Source organism: Trachypithecus francoisi, unplaced genomic scaffold (genome assembly GCF_009764315.1).
Source record: "Trachypithecus francoisi isolate TF-2019V2 unplaced genomic scaffold, Tfra_2.0 Lachesis_group14, whole genome shotgun sequence".
NCBI lineage: Eukaryota > Metazoa > Chordata > Mammalia > Primates > Cercopithecidae > Trachypithecus > Trachypithecus francoisi.
The window spans coordinates 23,393,402-23,412,392 of NW_022681459.1; the positions used below are offsets into that span (position 1 = coordinate 23,393,402).

Sequence of the window (18,991 nt, forward strand, 5' to 3'; positions counted from 1 at the left end):
CTGGGCGACAGTGAGACCCTGTCTCAAAAAAAATAGTCTCCAGTGGTTCAAGGCGGAGGTACCTAGGTCCTCACCTCTAAATGATTTAGAGACCCAAGTCTCGAGTCTCTAAAGCATTTCTTCTGGACAGCTCATCTCTGTTCTGCTTTTAGTGGTGCCTGTCAAACATGGCCCCATCAGTGTGGAATGTCAGGGTGCCTTTCAGTTCTTAAACCAAAAATGCACAACTGTGAATATTTATATTATAGTTTAGTCTTCTTCCATTTTCAGTGTCTGCCTCAGAAGGCCGTAGGCGCAGGACTCAGTCGCTCACCATCTGTGTTACTGTGTGTGGTGTCTCAGAATTATCTGCCACATCTGACATCAGTTGAGTGCCCCCAGGTGCCATCTGTGGCCTCAGGGATGAGCCTTGTCATCCTGCATTTAGGTACCATGGTGCACAGGTGGCCTCCAGACATTCTGTCAATTCCAAGGGTGCTCTAGAAGGGAATTCTGTATTTCAAGCTTCTACAAGAACCTGCTCTTAAAAAGATTCAGAAAACCTTTTTTCTTACTCAGAAAAAAAAAGATTTTCTAAACCTTTTTTAGAGGAGCTTCCTGTAGCACTCAGCCTCTCTGAGCCTCCATTTCCTCTTCTGTTAAACCAGGCTGTGGCTAGCATCCTATCCTCATGGGTTGATGGAAAGAGTAATTACAATAAAGGCTAATGCTCATTAGGCACTTAACTCTTAGCCCTCCCTGAGGAACTCAGGGCCGAGGAGCGGGATCCCCCATTAGTCCCTCTAGAGCGGAAACCATGGTGGAAAGGAGGGGACAGCTCCATGCTGGCTCAGTTGTATCTAATGTGAAATAAACATGGGCAGTTGACACAGGAAGCACTGGGTAAATCCGTCCCTTCGACAAGACGTTTTGTGCCTGCTGCCAAGCACCAGGCTCTCTTGCTTTACCAGGGAACAAGAGAGATGAAGTCCCTGCCCCCTGGCTGTGGCAGACATTAACTGGCAGTGTAATAACGATGTGAGCAAGGCTTCAGAGAAACGCAGGGTTTCCTGAGAATGTGTGAACAGGAGCCCTGGCCTGGTCTGGGGTTCCTGAGGCAGTGTGACTTAGCTGAGGCCCCAGGTGGAGAGGATTTAACTAGGGTGGGCATTTCAGGCTGGGAGAGCAGCAGGATTTACAGAGCAAGGAACGTGGCAGGAACACAGAGAAATTCGTAAGTAGCAAAGCAGCAGGTGGTGAGTGACATCAGGACCATGTTACGGGTTTAATTAAATTGATTACATGATAAAATTAGTTAAATGGTGCTTATTTCTGGAAATTGAGCAAGAACTTTCCTAATGAATATAAGCCCTTCCGCAGCTGATGGAGTCAAGCTGAGGCTGTGGGATTTCCAGATGGAAACAGTGCTGCAAAGCCTTGCCGGCCTTCCTGCAAGACCCCTGCTGTGTTCACAGCAGCAAGGGTGAAACTCATCATCTCCTGAGATGCTCCTGGCCAGTCGAGCTGGCCATCGCTCTTTCCACCTGGCCAATCAAGCTGGCCATCCGTCTCTCCACCTGGCCAGTAGAGCTGGCCGTCCGTCTCCCCACCTGGCCAGTGGAGCTGGCCATCCGTCTCACCACCTTGGCCGCTCACTGCTCCTTCCCCCCGGCATGACACGCCACCATCACACATCCAACTCCTTCCGGAAAGGGTTCTGATTCCTCCCTTTGCTGGGATCCACCCGTCAGGGAAGCACCTCAGCACAGCATTGGGCACGAACATGACAGGGTCCTTGATCTCGGGAATGGACAGCAGGTGCTGGTTCAATGTCTAGGATGCCGTAGCCCCAATATTACCCCGCAGTAACTTTTTTTTTTCCTATTTTCTAGACCATAAGACAAAAAATTTTAGACTTCTTAAACCCCTTGACGGCCCATCTTGGGGTTCAGTTGACAGCAGCTGTTGCGGCAGTGTGGAGCAGAAAGAAAGCCCAGCGTCACAGTAAGATGAAGGTAAAGTTTAAAAAGTTAGAGGAGTGGTTAAACTTACCGTGACAAAGAAATACCACAGAATCATGTGGAATCAAAGGTGACGTTGGAGGCCAGCATGGGAAACTATTGAGTTGATTTAATCATTTTATCTTATTTATTGATTGATTTGAGGTGGAGTCTCTCTCTTGTCACCCAGGCTGGAGTGCAGTTGTGCGATCTTGGCTTGCTGCAACCTCCACCTCCTGGGTTCAAGTGATTCTCCTGCCTCAGCCTCCCAAGTAACTGGAATTGTAGGTGCCCACCACCATGCCCAGCTAATTTTTGTATTTTTTAGTAGAGACAGGGTTTCACCATGTTGGCCAAGCTGGTCTCGTACTCCTGACCTCATGATTCGCCCACCTCGGCCTCCCAAGGTGCTGGGAATACAGGCGTGAGCCCAAAGATTAATTTCAGTTTGCATTTTGCCCATTCTTGATCCACTTGACTGGTCCACCATGAAGTCCTGCAGGGGTTGGCCTACCTTTTTCAACCTCAGTCCTCTTCCTTTGTTCCCTCCCACCCCTGCTCCATCCCCTGCTCCAGGGTCTGCTGCTGCACCTCCTGGACACTCCCCCAGTGCTCAGCCTCTGTGGCTGACGTGGGCGCCTGTTCTCTAAGAGTCAGTGGTTGGTGTCCGATGCCACCCTCCTGAACGCCTGTGGGCTCCTTCCCTGGTGAGGAGCCTGGCGCTAGTTGTTTTTCTTCCAAATGCCCGTGACCAGGGTGTGCAGACTTATGTCATCAAAACTATGCCTCCCATACCAGGGCTTTCCTTCCAAGGCCAGCAAATGGGAGGCTGGTTTATCTGTTTTTCCTTCCTGTCTTCGTATTTTTGATTCCACCGCTTGTTTCCTTCAAATTTAGTTCAATGTAAAATGCTTTCTACTAAATTCAAACATACCTCTATTACAGCCCCATCAGGGACTGCACCTTTTATTCCTAATTTTTATCAGATTATGTTGTTCCCATGGGTGGAGCCTTTACTTAGTTCAGTAGGAAATGTGTGTTTAAGAGATTAAAACAGACTGGGCGTGGTGGCTCACACCTGTAATCCCAGCACTTTGGGAGACCCAGGTGGGCAGATCACCTGAGATCAGGAGTTTGAGACCAGCCTGGCCAAAAACCCTGTCTCTACTAAAAATACAAAAATTAGCCAGGCATGTTGGTGGGCTCCTGTAATCCCAGCTACTCAGGAGGCTGAGGCAGGAGACTCGCTTAAACCTGGGAGGCAGAGGTTGCAGTGAGCCGAGATCACGCCACTGCACTCCAGCCTGGGTGACAGAGCAAGACTCTGTCTCAAAAAAAAAAAAAAAAAAAAAAGATGAAAGCAGATTGATTTCTCCAGGGATGGCTACTATAGAATACTTTTTGTACATCATCCTTATTTAAGCTTTCAAGGAATTTTTTTTTCTTGGCAGATTATCCCAGCGGCGAGTGCATCCCAGCTGACCCTCGTCGACTTGGTGTGTGCACTCAGCACCCTGCAGACTGACACGTTGCTGCACCTGGTGAAGGAGGTGGTGAAGAGGCCACCCCAAGTCAAGGGGGGTGACGAGGTGAGGAGCCTGGGGAATCCTCTGGGCTTCTGTAGATGAGTGGGTGGCATTCGTCATAACTCTACTTCCTTAGAAATTGTGTTTGGGAGGGAAGATAGGTAACAAGAGTGAGTGGGACTGCTTGGGGTAGTGAAGTGGAGGTGCTGTTTGCTGTGCTTTGGGGGAGACCTATGGAGATTTGGAGCTCCTTTTTTTTTTTTTTTTTTTTTTTTTTTGAGGTGGAGTCTCGCCCTGTCGCCCGGACTGGAGTGCAGTGGCCGGATCTCAGCTCACTGCAAGCTCCGCCTCCTGGGTTTACGCCATTCTCCTGCCTCAGCCTCCCGAGTAGCTGGGACTACAGGCGCCCGCCACCTCGCCCGGCTAGTTTTTGTATTTTTAGTAGAGACGGGGTTTCACCGTGTTAGCCAGGATGGTCTCGATCTCCTGACCTCGTGATCCGCCCGTCTCGGCCTCCCAAAGTGCTGGGATTACAGGCTTGAGCCACCGCGCCCGGCCTGGAGCTCCTTTTTTAAGGTGGGAACTGCCTGAGGTCAGGGGCTGTCATCCTTGTACCCTGCTGCTGAGGACACTGCCTGGTACACGCTGTCTGGGCACTAAATGGAATAAAATCTTTAGAAAGGGGAAAGGGCACCTGCCTCCAGGAACTTGCAGCTGTAAAGATGTCAAAGATGAACAAAACCAGGCTCTAGTGAAAGGTGTGATTCAGTAACCACTGCGGTAAGGGAAAGTGCTGGGTTCAGTGTAGATTTGTGTGGAGATGACTGGGAAAGGATGAGGGAGGAGGGAGGGGAAGGAGCAGGGGTTTAAGGAGAGTTGGCGAAGTAGAAAATTACAAAAGAGTAGGCAGGGAGGCTGCTCAGTCCATAGATGTGATTAGGCCATCTGGGTTTGCTAACTGGGGCTTATCCAAATGAGGCTCCTACCCTCCCACAGAGGCTGGGAGATCAAGACTGTCTTTCTCAGTGATTCCGTTTCGAAGGGATGGCTCCCAGGTCCTTGAGAAACACATTCCTAGGCTGTGGGAGACACATACACATCTCAAAGGGACAGAGAAAGTATTTGTCATTGTAAACTTAAAATGCTCTGAGAAAGGGAGGTCAGGGCCCTCTCTGCAGGTGTTGGCAGGAACAAACAGTAAATTCTTTGGCAACCTTGAGCTCTCTTGGGCAGGTGTGTGAAGAGGACTGGTGTCCCCCTCCTAGGGATCCATGCTGGTGTTGTTTGCTCAAGTCCCTTGGTGTGGGAGTGGACAGAACCATTTGTCAAGCGGAGGGCTCAGAGGAGCCTAGCTAGAGTCAGCTCAAGGAGAGAGTCTTTGTCAAGGGCAAATTAAAATTTGCGTTTTTTTTTTTTTTTGAGACAGAGTCTCACTCTGTCACCCAGGCTGGAGTGCAGTGGTGTGATCTCAACTCACTGCAGCCTCCACCTCCTGGGCTCAAGTGATTCTTGTGCCTCGGCCTCCCGAGCAGCTGGGAGTGCAGGTGCATGCCACCACTCCTGGCTAATTTTTGGTTTTGTTTTGTTTTGTTTTGTTTTTTCGAGATGAAGTCTCACTTTGTCACCCAGGCTGCAGTGCAGTGGCACAATCACAGCTCACCATAGCCTCGACCTCCCCAGGCTCAAGTGATCTTCCCAAGTAGCTGAGACCACACGTGCACACCACCACGCCTGACTAATTTTTATATTTTTTGTAGTGACGGGGTTTGCCATGTTGCCCAGACTGGTCTGGAACTCCTAGGCTCAAGCAATCCTCCCGCCTCGGCCTCCCAAAGTGCTGGGATTACAGGCGAGAGCCACCATGCCTGGCTGCATAATTTTTTATAAAGGTAGAAAATAAATGTCAGAGAACATAAGTCATGATAGACACTCTGAGAAAGAGATTTCATCTGGCTGCTGTGAAACAGAAACCTTCAGAGTGATGTCATTGAACCAAGAAGTTCCTTGTAATTTTTCTGCTCAATTTCATTACAGCAGCCTGGAGGGCCCATGTCGGCTAGAGAGCTTCGTCAGTTATACACAGTGGATTTAAAACAGGGCAAGCTGTGTGGTTTAATATTTGCATTCCCTTAGAGTCCTCTGTTTTTGTTTTTACCAAAGCAGACTTCATCATTGAAAGCAGCAGAGCTGTTTTGCTCTTAATTTAATAAAAACAGGCCGGGCGTGGTGGCTCAAGCCTGTAATCCTAGCACTTTGGGAGGCCGAGACGGGCGGATCACGAGGTCAGGAGATCGAGACCATCCTGGCTAACACGGTGAAACCCCGTCTCTACTAAAAATACAAAAACTAGCCGGGCGAGGTGGCGGACGCCTGTAGTCCCAGCTACTTGGGAGGCTGAGGCAGGAGAATGGCGTAAACCCAGGAGGCGGAGCTTGCAGTGAGCTGAGATCCGGCCACTGTACTCCAGCCTGGGGGACAGAGCGAGACTCCGCCTCAAAAACAAAAACAAGGCCGGGCGCGGTGGCTCAAGCCTGTAATCCCAGCACTTTGGAGGCCGAGACGGGTGGATCACGAGGTCAGGAGATCGAGACCCTCTGGCGAACACGGTGAACCCCGTCTCTACTAAAAATACAAAAACTAGCCGGGCGAGGTGGCGGGCGCCTGTGGTCCCAGCTACTCGGGAGGCTGAGGCAGGAGAATGGCGTGAACCCGGAGGCGGAGCTTGCAGTGAGCTGAGATCCGGCCACTGCACTCCAGACCGGGCGACAGAGCAAGACTCCGTCTCAAAAAAAAAAAAAAAAAAAAAAAAAAAAAAAACAAAAAAAAAAAAAAAAAATTTAATAAAATCCAGGGATTTCAAACAAAAAAGAATAAAAAATAAAAAATAAAAACTAAAAAAAAAAAAAAAAAAGAATAATAAAAAATAAATAAAGAAAAAACCAGGGATTTATTTCAATCTTGAAATAATTACCTTCTGTCACACAATTAAACTCATACAGTTAGCAAAAATTTAAGAATAATCTAAATGAAAATTAGGGGGGCTGGGCATGGTGGCTCATGCCTGTAATCCTAGCACATTAGTCCAGGAGTTCAAGACCAGCCTGGGCAATGTAGGGAGACACTGTCTCTACAATAAATTACAAAATTAGCTGGGGGTGGTAGTGCACACTTGTAGCCCCAGCTACGAGGGAGGCTGAGGCAGGTGGATCAGTTGAGCACACGAGTATGAGGTTGTAGTGAGCTATGATGGAGCCATTGCACTCCAGCCTGGGTGACAGAGTGAGACCCTGTCTACAAAAAAGAAAATTTGTGCAATGGAAAAGTGATTATTAAAAAATATAGCTTTACTTGAAAGATACTTGTGTGCCGATGTTCATAGCAGCATTATTCACAGCAGCCAAAAGGCAGAAGCAATCCATATGTGTATCAGTGGGTGCGCAGATAACAAAGTGAGATCTGTGCATGTAGTGGGTTAGTACTCAGCTTTAACAGGAATGAAATTCTGACACGTGCTACAACATGGATGTCAGATCCTTAACATGGATGAAGCTTTTTTTTTTTTTTTTTTGAGACGGAGTCTCGCTCTGTTGCCCAGGCTGGAGTGCAGTGGCACAATCTTGGCTCACTGCAAGCTCTGCCTTCTGGGTTCATGCCATTCTCCTGCCTCAGCCTCCCGAGTAGCTGGGAGTACAGATGCCTGCCACTGCGCCCGGCTAATTTGTTGTACTTTTAGTAGAGACGGGGTTTCACTGTGTTGGCCAGGATGGTCTTGATCTCCTGACCTCATGATCCACCCACCTTGGCCTCCCAAAGTGCTGGGATTATAGGCAGGAGCCCCTGCGCCCGGCGACATGGATGAACCTTGAAGACATTAAGTTGAATGAAGTAAGCCAGTCACAAGAGGACTAACACAGTTGGTTTTTGGGTGGTGTTCCTTCACATTACTTGAATTTCTACAAATACCTGCAATTTCTAGTCTTTCCTGGGCTATAAAGGAACTGGATTTTATCTAGCTGATTGGTTTTTGGCGGTTCAAATAACAAAACTACATTTTGTGTTTAGTTAATTAATAGCTGCAAATAGCTTTTTACAAGCAAGGAGTGGGGGAAACGTGTGTTTTGGAACTTGTTTCCAAGTAGTTTCAGCCACAGGGTTTTTGGGGAAACTCTCTGGGCTGGGTTTGAAGTAATCTTCTAAACTAAGAATTAGAATTTTTTGGCTGGGCACAGTGGCTCTACTTGGGAGGCTGAGGCATGAGGATCACTTGAACCCGGGAGGCAGAGGTTGCAGTGAGCTGAGATTGCGCTAGTGTACTCCAACCTGGACAACAGAGCAAGACTCTTGTGTCAAAGAGAGAGACAGAAAGAGAGAGAGAAAGGGAGGGAGGGAGAGAAGAGAAGAAAGAAAGAAGCAAAAGAAGAATTAGAATTTTGTCTTGTCTCTTGGTAATCATATGCATTCATTGGAGTCAACACTGGCCCTAGCTCTGTTTGGGGAAGTTCAGTTACAATACTGATTTTCCCTAAATGCTTCCTGATGCCTGGAATGGAAAAGGGATACACAGGGTGGGAGATCACTGTAGAAGTCTAAGGGGGTGCGAATGATTTGGGGGCTCCTAGGACACATTTTAATTGTTCATGATGGGCACTATCACGTCTGTTGTTCTATCTGAAAGATTCTTTAGTCGAAAACCTTTGCTTTGTTAGGCTATAGATCTGTTTCAACTTTGTATCTGAATTCTTTTTAGCCTTATTTCCTACCAACTTGGAGTAATTGATTTTACTTTCATTTTCAGAAATCGCCCCTAGTGGACATTCCTGTGTTGCAATTTTGCTATGCTTTTCTCCAAAGGTAATACAGTCTCCCGTCCTCCAAAAACTTCCTTAAATACAGATACTATGGCAGTGAGCATGCATAATATCTCTGGTTTTATTTCTAGACTACTAGAGAGCCATAGTTCAGAAAATATCTTAAAGTTGTCATAATTTCTTCCCGAGATATTGATCTATACTTTTCCTTCTCCAAAAAGTTAACATCTTAAAATCTGTGCACTGTATCTCGAACACTTTAAATGAGCAAAGCTTTATGTGAGGCCTATTAAACTTTAAAAGGCTCAGATTTGCATTAAATTGATACAGAAAAAGAAAAAAAAACACAGATAGGGAAGTGTTAAAGACCTCTTTTAGAAAAAGGAGAAATGGGCAGGGCACGGTGGCTCACGCCTGCAATCCCAACACTTTGGGAGGCCGAGGCAGGCCAATCACTTGAGGCCAGGAGTTTGAGACCAGCCTAGCCAACATGGTGAAACCCCGTTTCTACTAAAAATACAAAAATTAGTTGGGCATGGTGGCACGCACCTGTAATCCCAGCTACTCAGGAGGCTGAGGCAAGAGAATTGCATGAACCCAGGAAGTGGAGGTTGCAGTGAGCCGAGACCGCACCACTGCTCTCCAGCCTGGGTGACACAGCAAAGCTCTGTCTCAAAAAAAAAAAAAAAGGAGAAATGATTCTGGTGACGTTCTCAGTGTGCCTTCCCGTGTTTGATGCAGAGAAGTTTCTGCTTTGATTTGCTAAGTTAATATAGATATTAGGTATCTTAGCTAACAGAGCGTTAAAGAGGATTCCCCAGGTTTTTCCCCATGGATGAAAAATAAGCTTTACTGGACCTCATTCAGATCTTACAATGGCCGCATCCCAGGCGCAGCTCTGTGTTGCTGTAAATGAGGGTGAGGGGGCTGGGTGTGGTGGCTCATGCCTGTAATCACGGCACTTTGGGAGACTGAAGTGGGTGGGTCACTTGAGGCCAGGAGTTTGAGAGCAGCCTGGCCAGTGTGGTAAAACCCCATATCTACTAAAACTACAAAAAAAAATTAGCCGGGGCTTGGTGGTGTCGTGCCTGTAGTCCCAGCTACTCAGGAAGCTGAGGCAGGTGAATCACTTGAACCCGGGAGGCAGAGGTTGATGTGAGCTGAGATCACGCCACTGTACTGCAGCCTGGGGGACAGAATGAGACTCTATCTCAAAAAAAAAAAAAAGGGCGGGGGGTTGAGGGAGGTATAGACCACTTCTCAGGGAAACCTCAGTATCCCTACATAGCCATCAGGAGTCTCACCATAAATAACTCCGACAACCAGGCACAGGCTCCTTGGTTCACACAGTTAACATTCCGTGGTTATTCCCACTCACCACATTCTGAAGTTGCAGGACGGTAAATCGAGGCCTCCTGGTAGATGACCAGGGTGGGGTTAAATTCAGACCACTTCCCCCGTGAGCATCATTGTCGTTCTTTCCTCCAGGAGTTAAAGATGAGCTGATCACTTCCCTCCGATGACAGCTAATATATGTTATGTTGCTGGCGAATGTTGACTGTAGGGGCCTAAGGGATAGCCGAGCTTTCCCAGCAGCTGCGGGTTAGATTTGGTCATCCTCCTTTTGCCGAGGAGGAACCACCTAGGTCACACAGTAGGTAGTAAGTTGGAGAACCAGGACTTGGACCTGGGACACTCTGACTGCAGTCTGAGCTTTCATTTCCTGAGCTGTGCTGTCTCGCTTTGGAGCAGTCATCTCAGAATGCTCATCCTGAGAGCTACAGAGCGGGGTAGGCCAGTTTCCTGGTGAGTGTCCTGGGACCTAATGCTTTGCAGCCTTCTGACAGGTGATGCTCTGTTACCAGCCACTTTAGGGAAGCAGAATATCAGCTCTAGAAAGGCCTGAGAGATCAACCAGGCACAGTGGCTCACGCCTGTAATCCCAGCACTTTGGGAGGCTGAGGCAAGTGGATTTACCTGAGTCCAGGAGTTCAAGACTACTAGCCTGGCCAACGTGATGAAACCCCATCTCTACTAAAACTACAAAAAATTAGCCTGGTGTGGTGGCAGGCGCCTGTAATCGCAGCTCGGGAGGCTGAAGAATGAGAATCACTTGAACTTGGTGGGGCAGAGGTTACAGTGAGCCGAGATTACGCCACTGCACTCCAGCCTGGGCGACAGAGCCAGACTCTGTCTTAAAAAAAAGGAAAGGCCTGAGAGATCAAAGTTGATCATCTAGTTTAAGGCTTTTATTTTATAGACAAGGAAACCAGGCAGCAGTAGGATTTCAGGTTCCCAAATTCTACCGCTGTAGTATCTCACCTGCCAGCAGTAGGATTTCAGGTTCCCAAACTCCAAGTGCTTGCCAGAATACCAAAGTTTAGCTTGTATATATTGTAAAAGAAAATATATAAAAAGAAAAAGGTCGGTGGGGTGTGCTGTTTACCCTTTGCTTTCCAACCACCAGGATCTTAAATGTGCTTGTAAATAAATGTTGTATTTTGCCTTGTTCATGGTTAAGTGTTTTTCCTATCTTTAAAAAAAACAGGCTTCCAGTACCAGCCTTGCAAGAGAACTTTTCTTCACTGTTGGGAGTATTGAAGGAGTCTGTACAGTTGAATCTAGCCCCACCTGCGTATTTTCTGCTTCTCAGGTATCATGTCACCACATTGTCATTGTGTAATATTTTCTTTTGGCACATATTTTATTTCTGCAGCATTTTTAATCTGAAGCTGACTGTCTCCCAACAGCATGCTGAATGACTTTGTAACAAGAACTCCCAACCTGGAAAACAAGAAGGATCTAAAAGACCTGCAGGTTTGTATACGAAAGAGGTTCAGCCGAATGATATTACCCCAGCAGTGCTGTCCTCCTTTGGGGGATATCAGATAGCAGATAGGCAAGAGACGTTGGACAGAATCTGAGGTTAGCTTTGCACTTGTTCTCAAGTCTTACTTCCCCGCTCGCTGTCTCTGGAGAGTTCAGTCAGACCTGGGGCCCAGGTTTTCTCATGAAGGTTCTTGTGTAATGCTTGAGCAATTGATTGTGGAACTGACAGCTGCACCCCTCACCCTCCACGCTGTATGCAGATGTATGTGGACCTCACTGTGAAACATAAGTGGAATAAGAAATCTATCTCCCGCCAGACACGGTGGCACACAGTTGTAATCCCAGCACTTTGGGAGGCTGAGGCAGGCAGATTGCTTAAGCTCAGGAGTTCGAGACCAATCTGGGTAACATAGTGAGACCTCATCTCTACAAAAATACAAAAATTAGCCTAGTGTGGTAGCTACACCTACATTCCCAGCTACTCAGGAGGCTGAGGATCCCTTGAGCCTGGGAGGTTGAGGCTGCAGTGAGCTGTGATCGTGCCACTGGACTTCAGCCTGGCAACAGAGAGAGACCCTGTCTTAAAAAAAATAAAAAATAAAAAAAAAAAGGAAGCTATCTCCATACATGGATATTTCTCTTTTTTTTCTTTTTTTTGGGGGGTGGGGGTTGGATGGAATCTCACTCCGTCACCCAGGCTAGAGTGCAGTGGCACGGTCTCAGCTTACCAAAACCTCCACCTCCTGGGTTCAAGCAATTCTCCCGCCTCAGCCTCCCAAGTAGCCGAGATTACAGACACACGCCACTACGCCCGGCTAATTTTTTGCATTTTTGATAGAGACAGGGTTTCTCCATGTTGGCTGGTCTGGTCTCAGACTCCTGACCTCAGGTGATCCTCCTGCCTCAGCCTCCCAAAGTTCTGGGATTACAGGCATGAGCTACCACGCCCGGCCTCCATACATGGATTTCTTTCCTTAAACGCCTTATCTCCCATTATAACAGTAATATATGCCCATAAAAGTTTGTTTAATACTGAAAAATAAAACTCATCCATAGGAGAAGGAAAACTCAGAGTGGAGTGCCAACTAATAAATAGGGAAGTTATGATGAAGTTGGGATAATCGCTGTTTTGCAAACCATTATAGACGTTGATTCAGTTGGCTTTTCTATCATATTTATAGCCTTGGCAATACTACTGCTAATCTTTATGATCCCTGGCATTTGTGAAAGGTATATCCAGAAACAGCCTCAGGTCTGCAGTTCTGAACCACAAGAGTACTGTATAAAGCACAGTAGGCCGGGCACGGTGGCTCACACCTGCAATCCCAGCACTTTGGGAGGCCGAGGCGGGCGGATCACCTGAGGTCAGGGGTTCGAGAGCAGCCTGGCCAACATGGTGAAACCCCACCTCTACTAAAAATACAAAAATTAGCCACACGTGGTGGCACACGCCTATAATCCCAGCTACTCGGGAGGCTGAGGCAGGAGAATCACTTGAACCTGGGAGGCAGAGGTTGCAGTGAACCAAGATCTCACCACTGTATTCCAGCCTGGGTGACAAGCATGAAACTTGGTCTCAAAAAAAAAAAAAAGGGCCGGGCGCGGTGGCTCAAGCCTGTAATCCCAGCACTTTGGGAGGCCGAGACGGCGGATCACGAGGTCAGGAGATCGAGACCATCCTGGCTAACACAGTGAAACCCCGTCTCTACTAAAAATACAAAAAACTAGCCGGGCGAGGTGGCAGGCGCCTGTAGTCCCAGCTACTCGGGAGGCTGAGGCAGGAGAATGGCGTAACCCGGGAGGCGGAGCTTGCAGTGAGCTGAGATCCGGCCACTGCACTCCAGCCTGGGCGACAGAGCCAGACTCTGTCTCAAAAAAAAAAAAAAAAAAAACACCATAAAGCGTAATTAGAAAATTCCGGTGCCTCCTCCTTTGGCCTTGACTTGTAGCCAGAGAAGAAAATGTCATTACAGTGCCGATGCTGCCCGTCCAGGTGCCGGGACAGCACTTGCTCACCTAAGCCCTCCCTGCATTTGTGGCCTGTTGCCTGTAGCAGGCCCCTCTCTCTTCAGCCTGCCTGGAGAGGGCTCTGGCCACAGACATTCCCTCCGTTGTTGCAGCTGGCACGCCTCTTCTCTGCTCATTTTGGTTGAGGGGACCAGGTGGCATCTGCTTCTTTCTGTCTCATGACACCTAGCATCCCCAACACTAATTCCTTCCTACTATTTTGAGCCACACCCTATACTTCTTCCCCACTGAGGATATAGAAAAAAAACAAAGTGTGATTTTCCTACCACAATCTCATAACATAGAATACTTCAGTGACCTCGTAACCAAACTGTGTGAGAATTTCTCCCCACCAGCAACCAAGCTAGTAGTTCTGCAGTGGACACTAGATAGGCGTCGTCCAATTCCATTCCATTCTGGCATTCTCCACCTAGAGATATCTTCAGATCCCGCAGGTTGAGGGCGCAGTCCCACAACACTGCCCCACCCCTTCAGATGCCAAACACAAGCCCCAAGTGTTTTCATCTGTGCTTCTGACAGACCAGCTCTAAATTGGAGTTCCCCCATTCACTCCTTGGGTTCTGTTAATTAGCTGGAGTGGCTCATGGAACTCAGGGAACACATTGAACTGTTTATTTTATTATTTATTTATTTATTTATTTTGAGACGGAGTCTTGGTCTTGTTGCCGAGGCTGGAGTGCAATGGCACGATCTCAGCTAACTGCAACCTCCGCCTCCCAGGTTCAAGCGATTCTCCTGCCTCAGCCTCCCAAGTAGCTGGGATTACAGGCGCCTGTCACCATGCCCAGCTAATTTTTGTATTTTTAGTAGAGACAGAGTTTCGCCATGTTGGCCAGGCTGGTCTTGAACTCCTGACCTTATGACTTGACCACCTCAGCCTCCCAAAGTGCTGGGATTACAGGCATGAGTCACCGCACCAGGCTGACCAGTTTATTATAAAGGAGATTAGAAAGGATACAGATGAATCGATGATTAGGCAAGGGACGTGGGAAGGGGCACGGAGCTTCCATGCCCTCCTTGGGCACCACCCTCTAGGAACCTCCACATGTTTAGCCATCCAGAAGCTCATTCGAACCCAGTTACTTTGGAGTTTGTGGAAGCTTCATTACATAGGCATGATGGATTAAATCATTGGTCATTGCTGATCAATTTAACCATTAACCTCCCCCTTCCTGGAGGTTGGGGAGCTGAAGTTATCTGGGGATCCATAGCCACAGCCATCTCAGTAGCATACAAAAAGACACATATTACTTTGGAGAATCCAAGGAATTTAGGAGTTATAGCTGGGAAATGGGGAGAAAGGCCAAAAACATTTCCACAATATCACACCCATCCATTCAGTGCTTTCATCAGTCCTTACAGGAACTCCTCTAAGCCCCTAAACCCTTTTCCTGAGTTTCCTTCTGCCCTTCACACCCAGCCCTGCCTAAGTTAGCCAATTAGCCAGTTCCCTCAAGTGCACCCACCCAGCAGGCAGGTGTGCCCTGCTTCACGCCTCAACACAACTGCTGAGACTGGGAATCTTGTGGCACAGTTGAGATCAGGATTATAAAATTCTCAGATGTCAAGAATTATAGCCACTCTTAGCTGGTGACACTTGATGACACTGACTGAGAAGCCAACTTCAAGTTTGTCTCTCTAGCTACTAACCAGATTCTTTACTGATCATACTCCTGAGAGTGGATGACTCCTCACTTTACCCCACTGAGTCAGTTTAACTTATTGACCTTTATTTCTTGTTATATTATTGAAAGATGCATTTCTAGGAAGAACCCGTGGTCCTAGATAAACCAGAAAGCCAATCCACTGAATACAATTTATGGCTTTTTCATCACGTGCTGCGATGACTTGCAATCTCTGTATATTTTACCTACATTGGCCAGTATAGTAGCCATTAGCCACAGATGGCTGTTGAGCACTTGAAGTGTGTCTAGTCTACAGTCTGGGCAACATAGGGAGACCTCATCTCTACAAGAAATTTAAAAATTATCCAGATGTGGTGCCATGCGCCTGTAGTCCCAGCTACCCAGGAGCCTGAGGATGGCTTGAGCCCAGGAGGTCGAGGCTGCAGTCAGTCTTTTTTATTTTTATATTTTGAGATGGAGTCTTGCTCTGTTATTGGGGGAACCCACCACCAGTATTTCAATGTAGGTTCTTCTGTTTTCCATAAGTGTTGGCCAGCTGATAAATAAAGAGAGACAGTATAAAGAGAGGAATTTTACAGCTGGGCCACCGGGGGTGACATCACATATCGGTAGGACTGTGATGCCCACCCGAGCCTCAAAACCAGCAAGTTTTTATTAAGGGTTTCAAAAAGGGAGGGGGTGTAAGAACAGGGAGTAGGTACAAAGATCACATGCTTCAAAGGGCAAAAAGCAGAACCACTAATAAGGGTCTAACAGATCACATGCTTCTGAGGTAACAGGACAAAGGGCAAAAGCAGAACTACTGATAAGGATCCAACAAAGGTCACAAGGCAAAGGGCAAAAGCAGAACTAGTGATAAGGGTCTATGTTCAGCGGTGCATGTATTATCTTGATAAACATCTTAACAGAAAACAGGGTTCCAAAGCAGAGAACCGGTCTGACCACAAATTTACCAGGGTGGAGTTTTTCCCCACCCTAATAAGCCTGAGGCTACTGCAGGAGACCAGGGCGTATCTCAGTCCTTATCTCAACCGCATAAGACAGACACTCCTAGAGCGGCCCTTTATAGACCTCCCCCCAGGAACACATTCCTTTCCCAGGGTATTAATATTAATATTCCTTGCTAGGAAAAGAATTTAGCAATATCTCTCCTACTTGTACATCCATTTAGAGGCTCTCTGCAAGAAGAAAAATATAGCTGTTTTTGCCTGACTCTGCAGGCAGTCAGACCTTATGGTTGTCTTCCCTTGTTGCCTAAAAATCACTGCTATTCTGTTCTTTTTCAAGGTGCACTGATTTCATATTGTTCAAATACACATGTTTTACAATCAATTTGTACAGTTAACACAATTATCACAGTGGTCCTGAGGAGACGTCCATCCTCAGTTTACGAAGATAACAGGATTAAGAGAGGCATAATAAATTATACAAGTATTATTTGGGAACTGATAAATGTCCATATTAAAATGAAATCTTCGCAATTTATGTCCCTCTGCCACGGCTCCAGCCGGTCCCTCTGTTCGGGGTCCCTGACTTCGCGCAACACTCTGTCACCAGGCTGGAGTGCGGTGGCGCTATCTTGGCTCACCACAATCTCTGCCACCCAGGTTCAAGCATTTCTCCTGCCTCAGCCTCCCAAGTAGCTGGGAGTACAGGCACACCCCACCATGCCTAGCTAATTTTTGTATTTTTAGTAAAGACAGGGTTTCACCATGTTGGCCATGATGGTCTCGATCTCTTGACCTTGTGATCCACCTGCCTCAACCTCCCAAACTGCTGGACTTACAGGCATGAGCCACCATGCCCAGCTGCAGTGAGTCTTGATTGCACCAACTGCACTCCAGCCTGGTTGACAGAGAAAGACCCTGCCCTGCCCACCACCTCCCAAAAAAAAAAAAATGTCGTAGTCTGAATTGAATGTACTGTAAGTGCAAAATACTCATTGGATTTCAGACTTAGGGCACACACAAAAGAGAATGCAAAATCTCATTAATAGTTTTTGTTTTTCTTTTTGAGACAAAGTTTTGCTCCTGTTGCCCAGGCTGGAATGCAATGGCACGATCTAGGCTCACTGCAACCTCCACCTCCCGGGTTCAAGCAATTCTCCTGCCTCGGCCTCCAAAGTAGTTGGGATTACAGGCGTGCACCACCACACCCACCTAATTTTGTATTTTTGCTAGAGACAGGGTTTCACCATGTTGGTCAGGCTGGTCTCAAACGCCTGACCTCAGGTGATCCGCCCGCCTCAGCCTCCCAAAGTGCTGGGATTATAGGCGTGAGCCACCATGCCCAGGCTATTAATAATTTTTATATTGAGTGCATGTTGATAATATTTTGTATATATTGGGTTAAATAAAATATATTATTAATTTTTTTTTTTGAAACAGATTCTCACTCTGTCATCCAGGCTGGAGTGCAATGGCATGATCTCGGCTCACTGCAGCCTCCACGTCCCGGGATCAAGCGATTCTCTTGTCTAAGCCTCCCGAGTAGGTGGGACTGCAGGCATGTGGCATTGTGCCCAGCTAATTTTTGTATTTTTTTTTAGTAGACTCAGGGTTTCACCATGTTGGCCAGGATGGTCTTGAACTCCTGACCTCAAGTGATCCCCCTGCCTCAGCCTCAGCCTCCCAAAGTGCTGGGATTACAGGCATGAGCCACCACACCCAGCCTATATTATTAATTTAACTGTTTATTTTTACCTTTAATGTGGCTCCTAGAAAGCTTAATGTTACATATATGCTCACAGTTGCCTGCATTTTATTTCTATTGGACAGTGCTGTTTTAGGCACTTAACATTCTTTTCCTTAATTAACTTCCTTTCCCCGTCCTCTTGATTATTCTCAGGAAATCACTCAGAAAATCCTAGAAGCTGTGGGGAACATTGCCGGCTCTTCCTTGGAGCAAACCAGCTGGCTAAGCAGAAATCTGGAAGTGAAGGCCCAACCTCAGGCCTCTCTAGAAGAATCTGATGCTGAGGAGGACCTGTATGGTAGGTGGAGACGGGTCAGCGGATGGTGCTTCTGGTCAACGGGTGGTTCTGGCTTTTCCTTAAGAGAGATCTTGAGTGTTCTCACCACAAAAAGAAAGTATTTAAGGTAGGCTGGATGCCGTGGCTCACTCCTGTAATCCCAGCCCTTTGGGAGAACAAAGCGGGAGGATCGCTTGAGGCCGGGACTAGCCTGGCCAACATGGCAAAACCCCGTCTCTACTAAAAATACAAAAATTAGCCAGGCATGGTGGCACATGCCTGTAGTCCCAGTTATTCAGGAAGATGAGGCAGGAGAATTGCTTAAACCTGGGAGGTGGAGGCTGCAGTGAGCTGAAATCACACCACTGCACTCCAACCTGGGCGACAGGGTGAGACTCTTCTCAAAAAAATAAATAAATAAATAAATAAAAGTTGAATGTTAACAGAGAGGAGTACCTGAGTCATATGGACACAATTGGTATGAAAGGTGGGAGCTGATGGCTCACAGTCATGCAGTGCTTTTGGGGACAGTAAATGGTGACCCATCCGTCATAGTTAACACACAAATGCTTCTTTCTGTTCACAGATGCTGCTGCAGCTTCAGCAATGGTGTCTTCATCCGCCCCTTCCGTGTACAGCGTGCAAGCCCTCTCTCTCCTGGCAGAGGTAAATACACACCTGACCTGTCATCCTTTATGGAAATGAGTGCCGTCACAAGTTGTTGCAAAGACATTTGTTCATTCTCAGGTGCCAGTGAGCATGGGCTGCACCCTCCCCTCCCAGGTGAGCTCGTCCATCAGGCAGCATTGGCCTCAAGCTGTACCGTGGAGAGTCTTGCTCTGTTGCCAGGCTGGAGGGCAGTGGCGCAATCTCGGCTCACTGCACCCTCCGCCTCCCGGGTTCAAGTGATTCCCCTGCCTCAGCCTCCTGAGTAGCTGGGACTACAGGTGCACACCACCACGCCCGGCTAATTTTTTGTATTTTAGTAGAGATGGGGTTTCACTGTGTTGGCCAGGATGGTCTCAATCTCCTGACCTCGTGATCCACCCACCTTGGACTCCCAAAGTGCTGGGATTACAGGGGTGAGCCACCGCACCCACCCATGACTGCACTTCTTATTGTCGCTTGCTTCCAAGGGTTTCTGATTTCTTTTCCTTTTTTTTCTTTCTGTTTTCTTTTTTTGAGATGGAGTCTCGCTCTGGAG

At 47.4% G+C, this 18,991-nt stretch overlaps 1 protein-coding gene across 3 annotated transcripts in view; it reads left to right on the plus strand.

Annotated features, from left to right (window-relative positions):
- Positions 1-18,991, plus strand: part of DOP1B (DOP1 leucine zipper like protein B) — a 124,318-nt gene that overhangs the window by 90,592 nt on the left and 14,735 nt on the right. For all 3 annotated transcript variants that reach the window (XR_004442160.1, XM_033232424.1, XM_033232425.1), the window contains 7 exons: positions 1,872-1,994; positions 3,431-3,568; positions 8,301-8,356; positions 10,862-10,966; positions 11,064-11,130; positions 17,664-17,808; positions 18,374-18,453. Coding sequence is in view for 2 of the 3 variants with exons in the window: in XM_033232424.1 (XP_033088315.1) it covers positions 1,872-1,994; positions 3,431-3,568; positions 8,301-8,356; positions 10,862-10,966; positions 11,064-11,130; positions 17,664-17,808; positions 18,374-18,453 (714 nt within the window). In the remaining variant the exon portion in view is untranslated. The remainder of the gene's footprint in view (positions 1-1,871; positions 1,995-3,430; positions 3,569-8,300; positions 8,357-10,861; positions 10,967-11,063; positions 11,131-17,663; positions 17,809-18,373; positions 18,454-18,991) is intronic.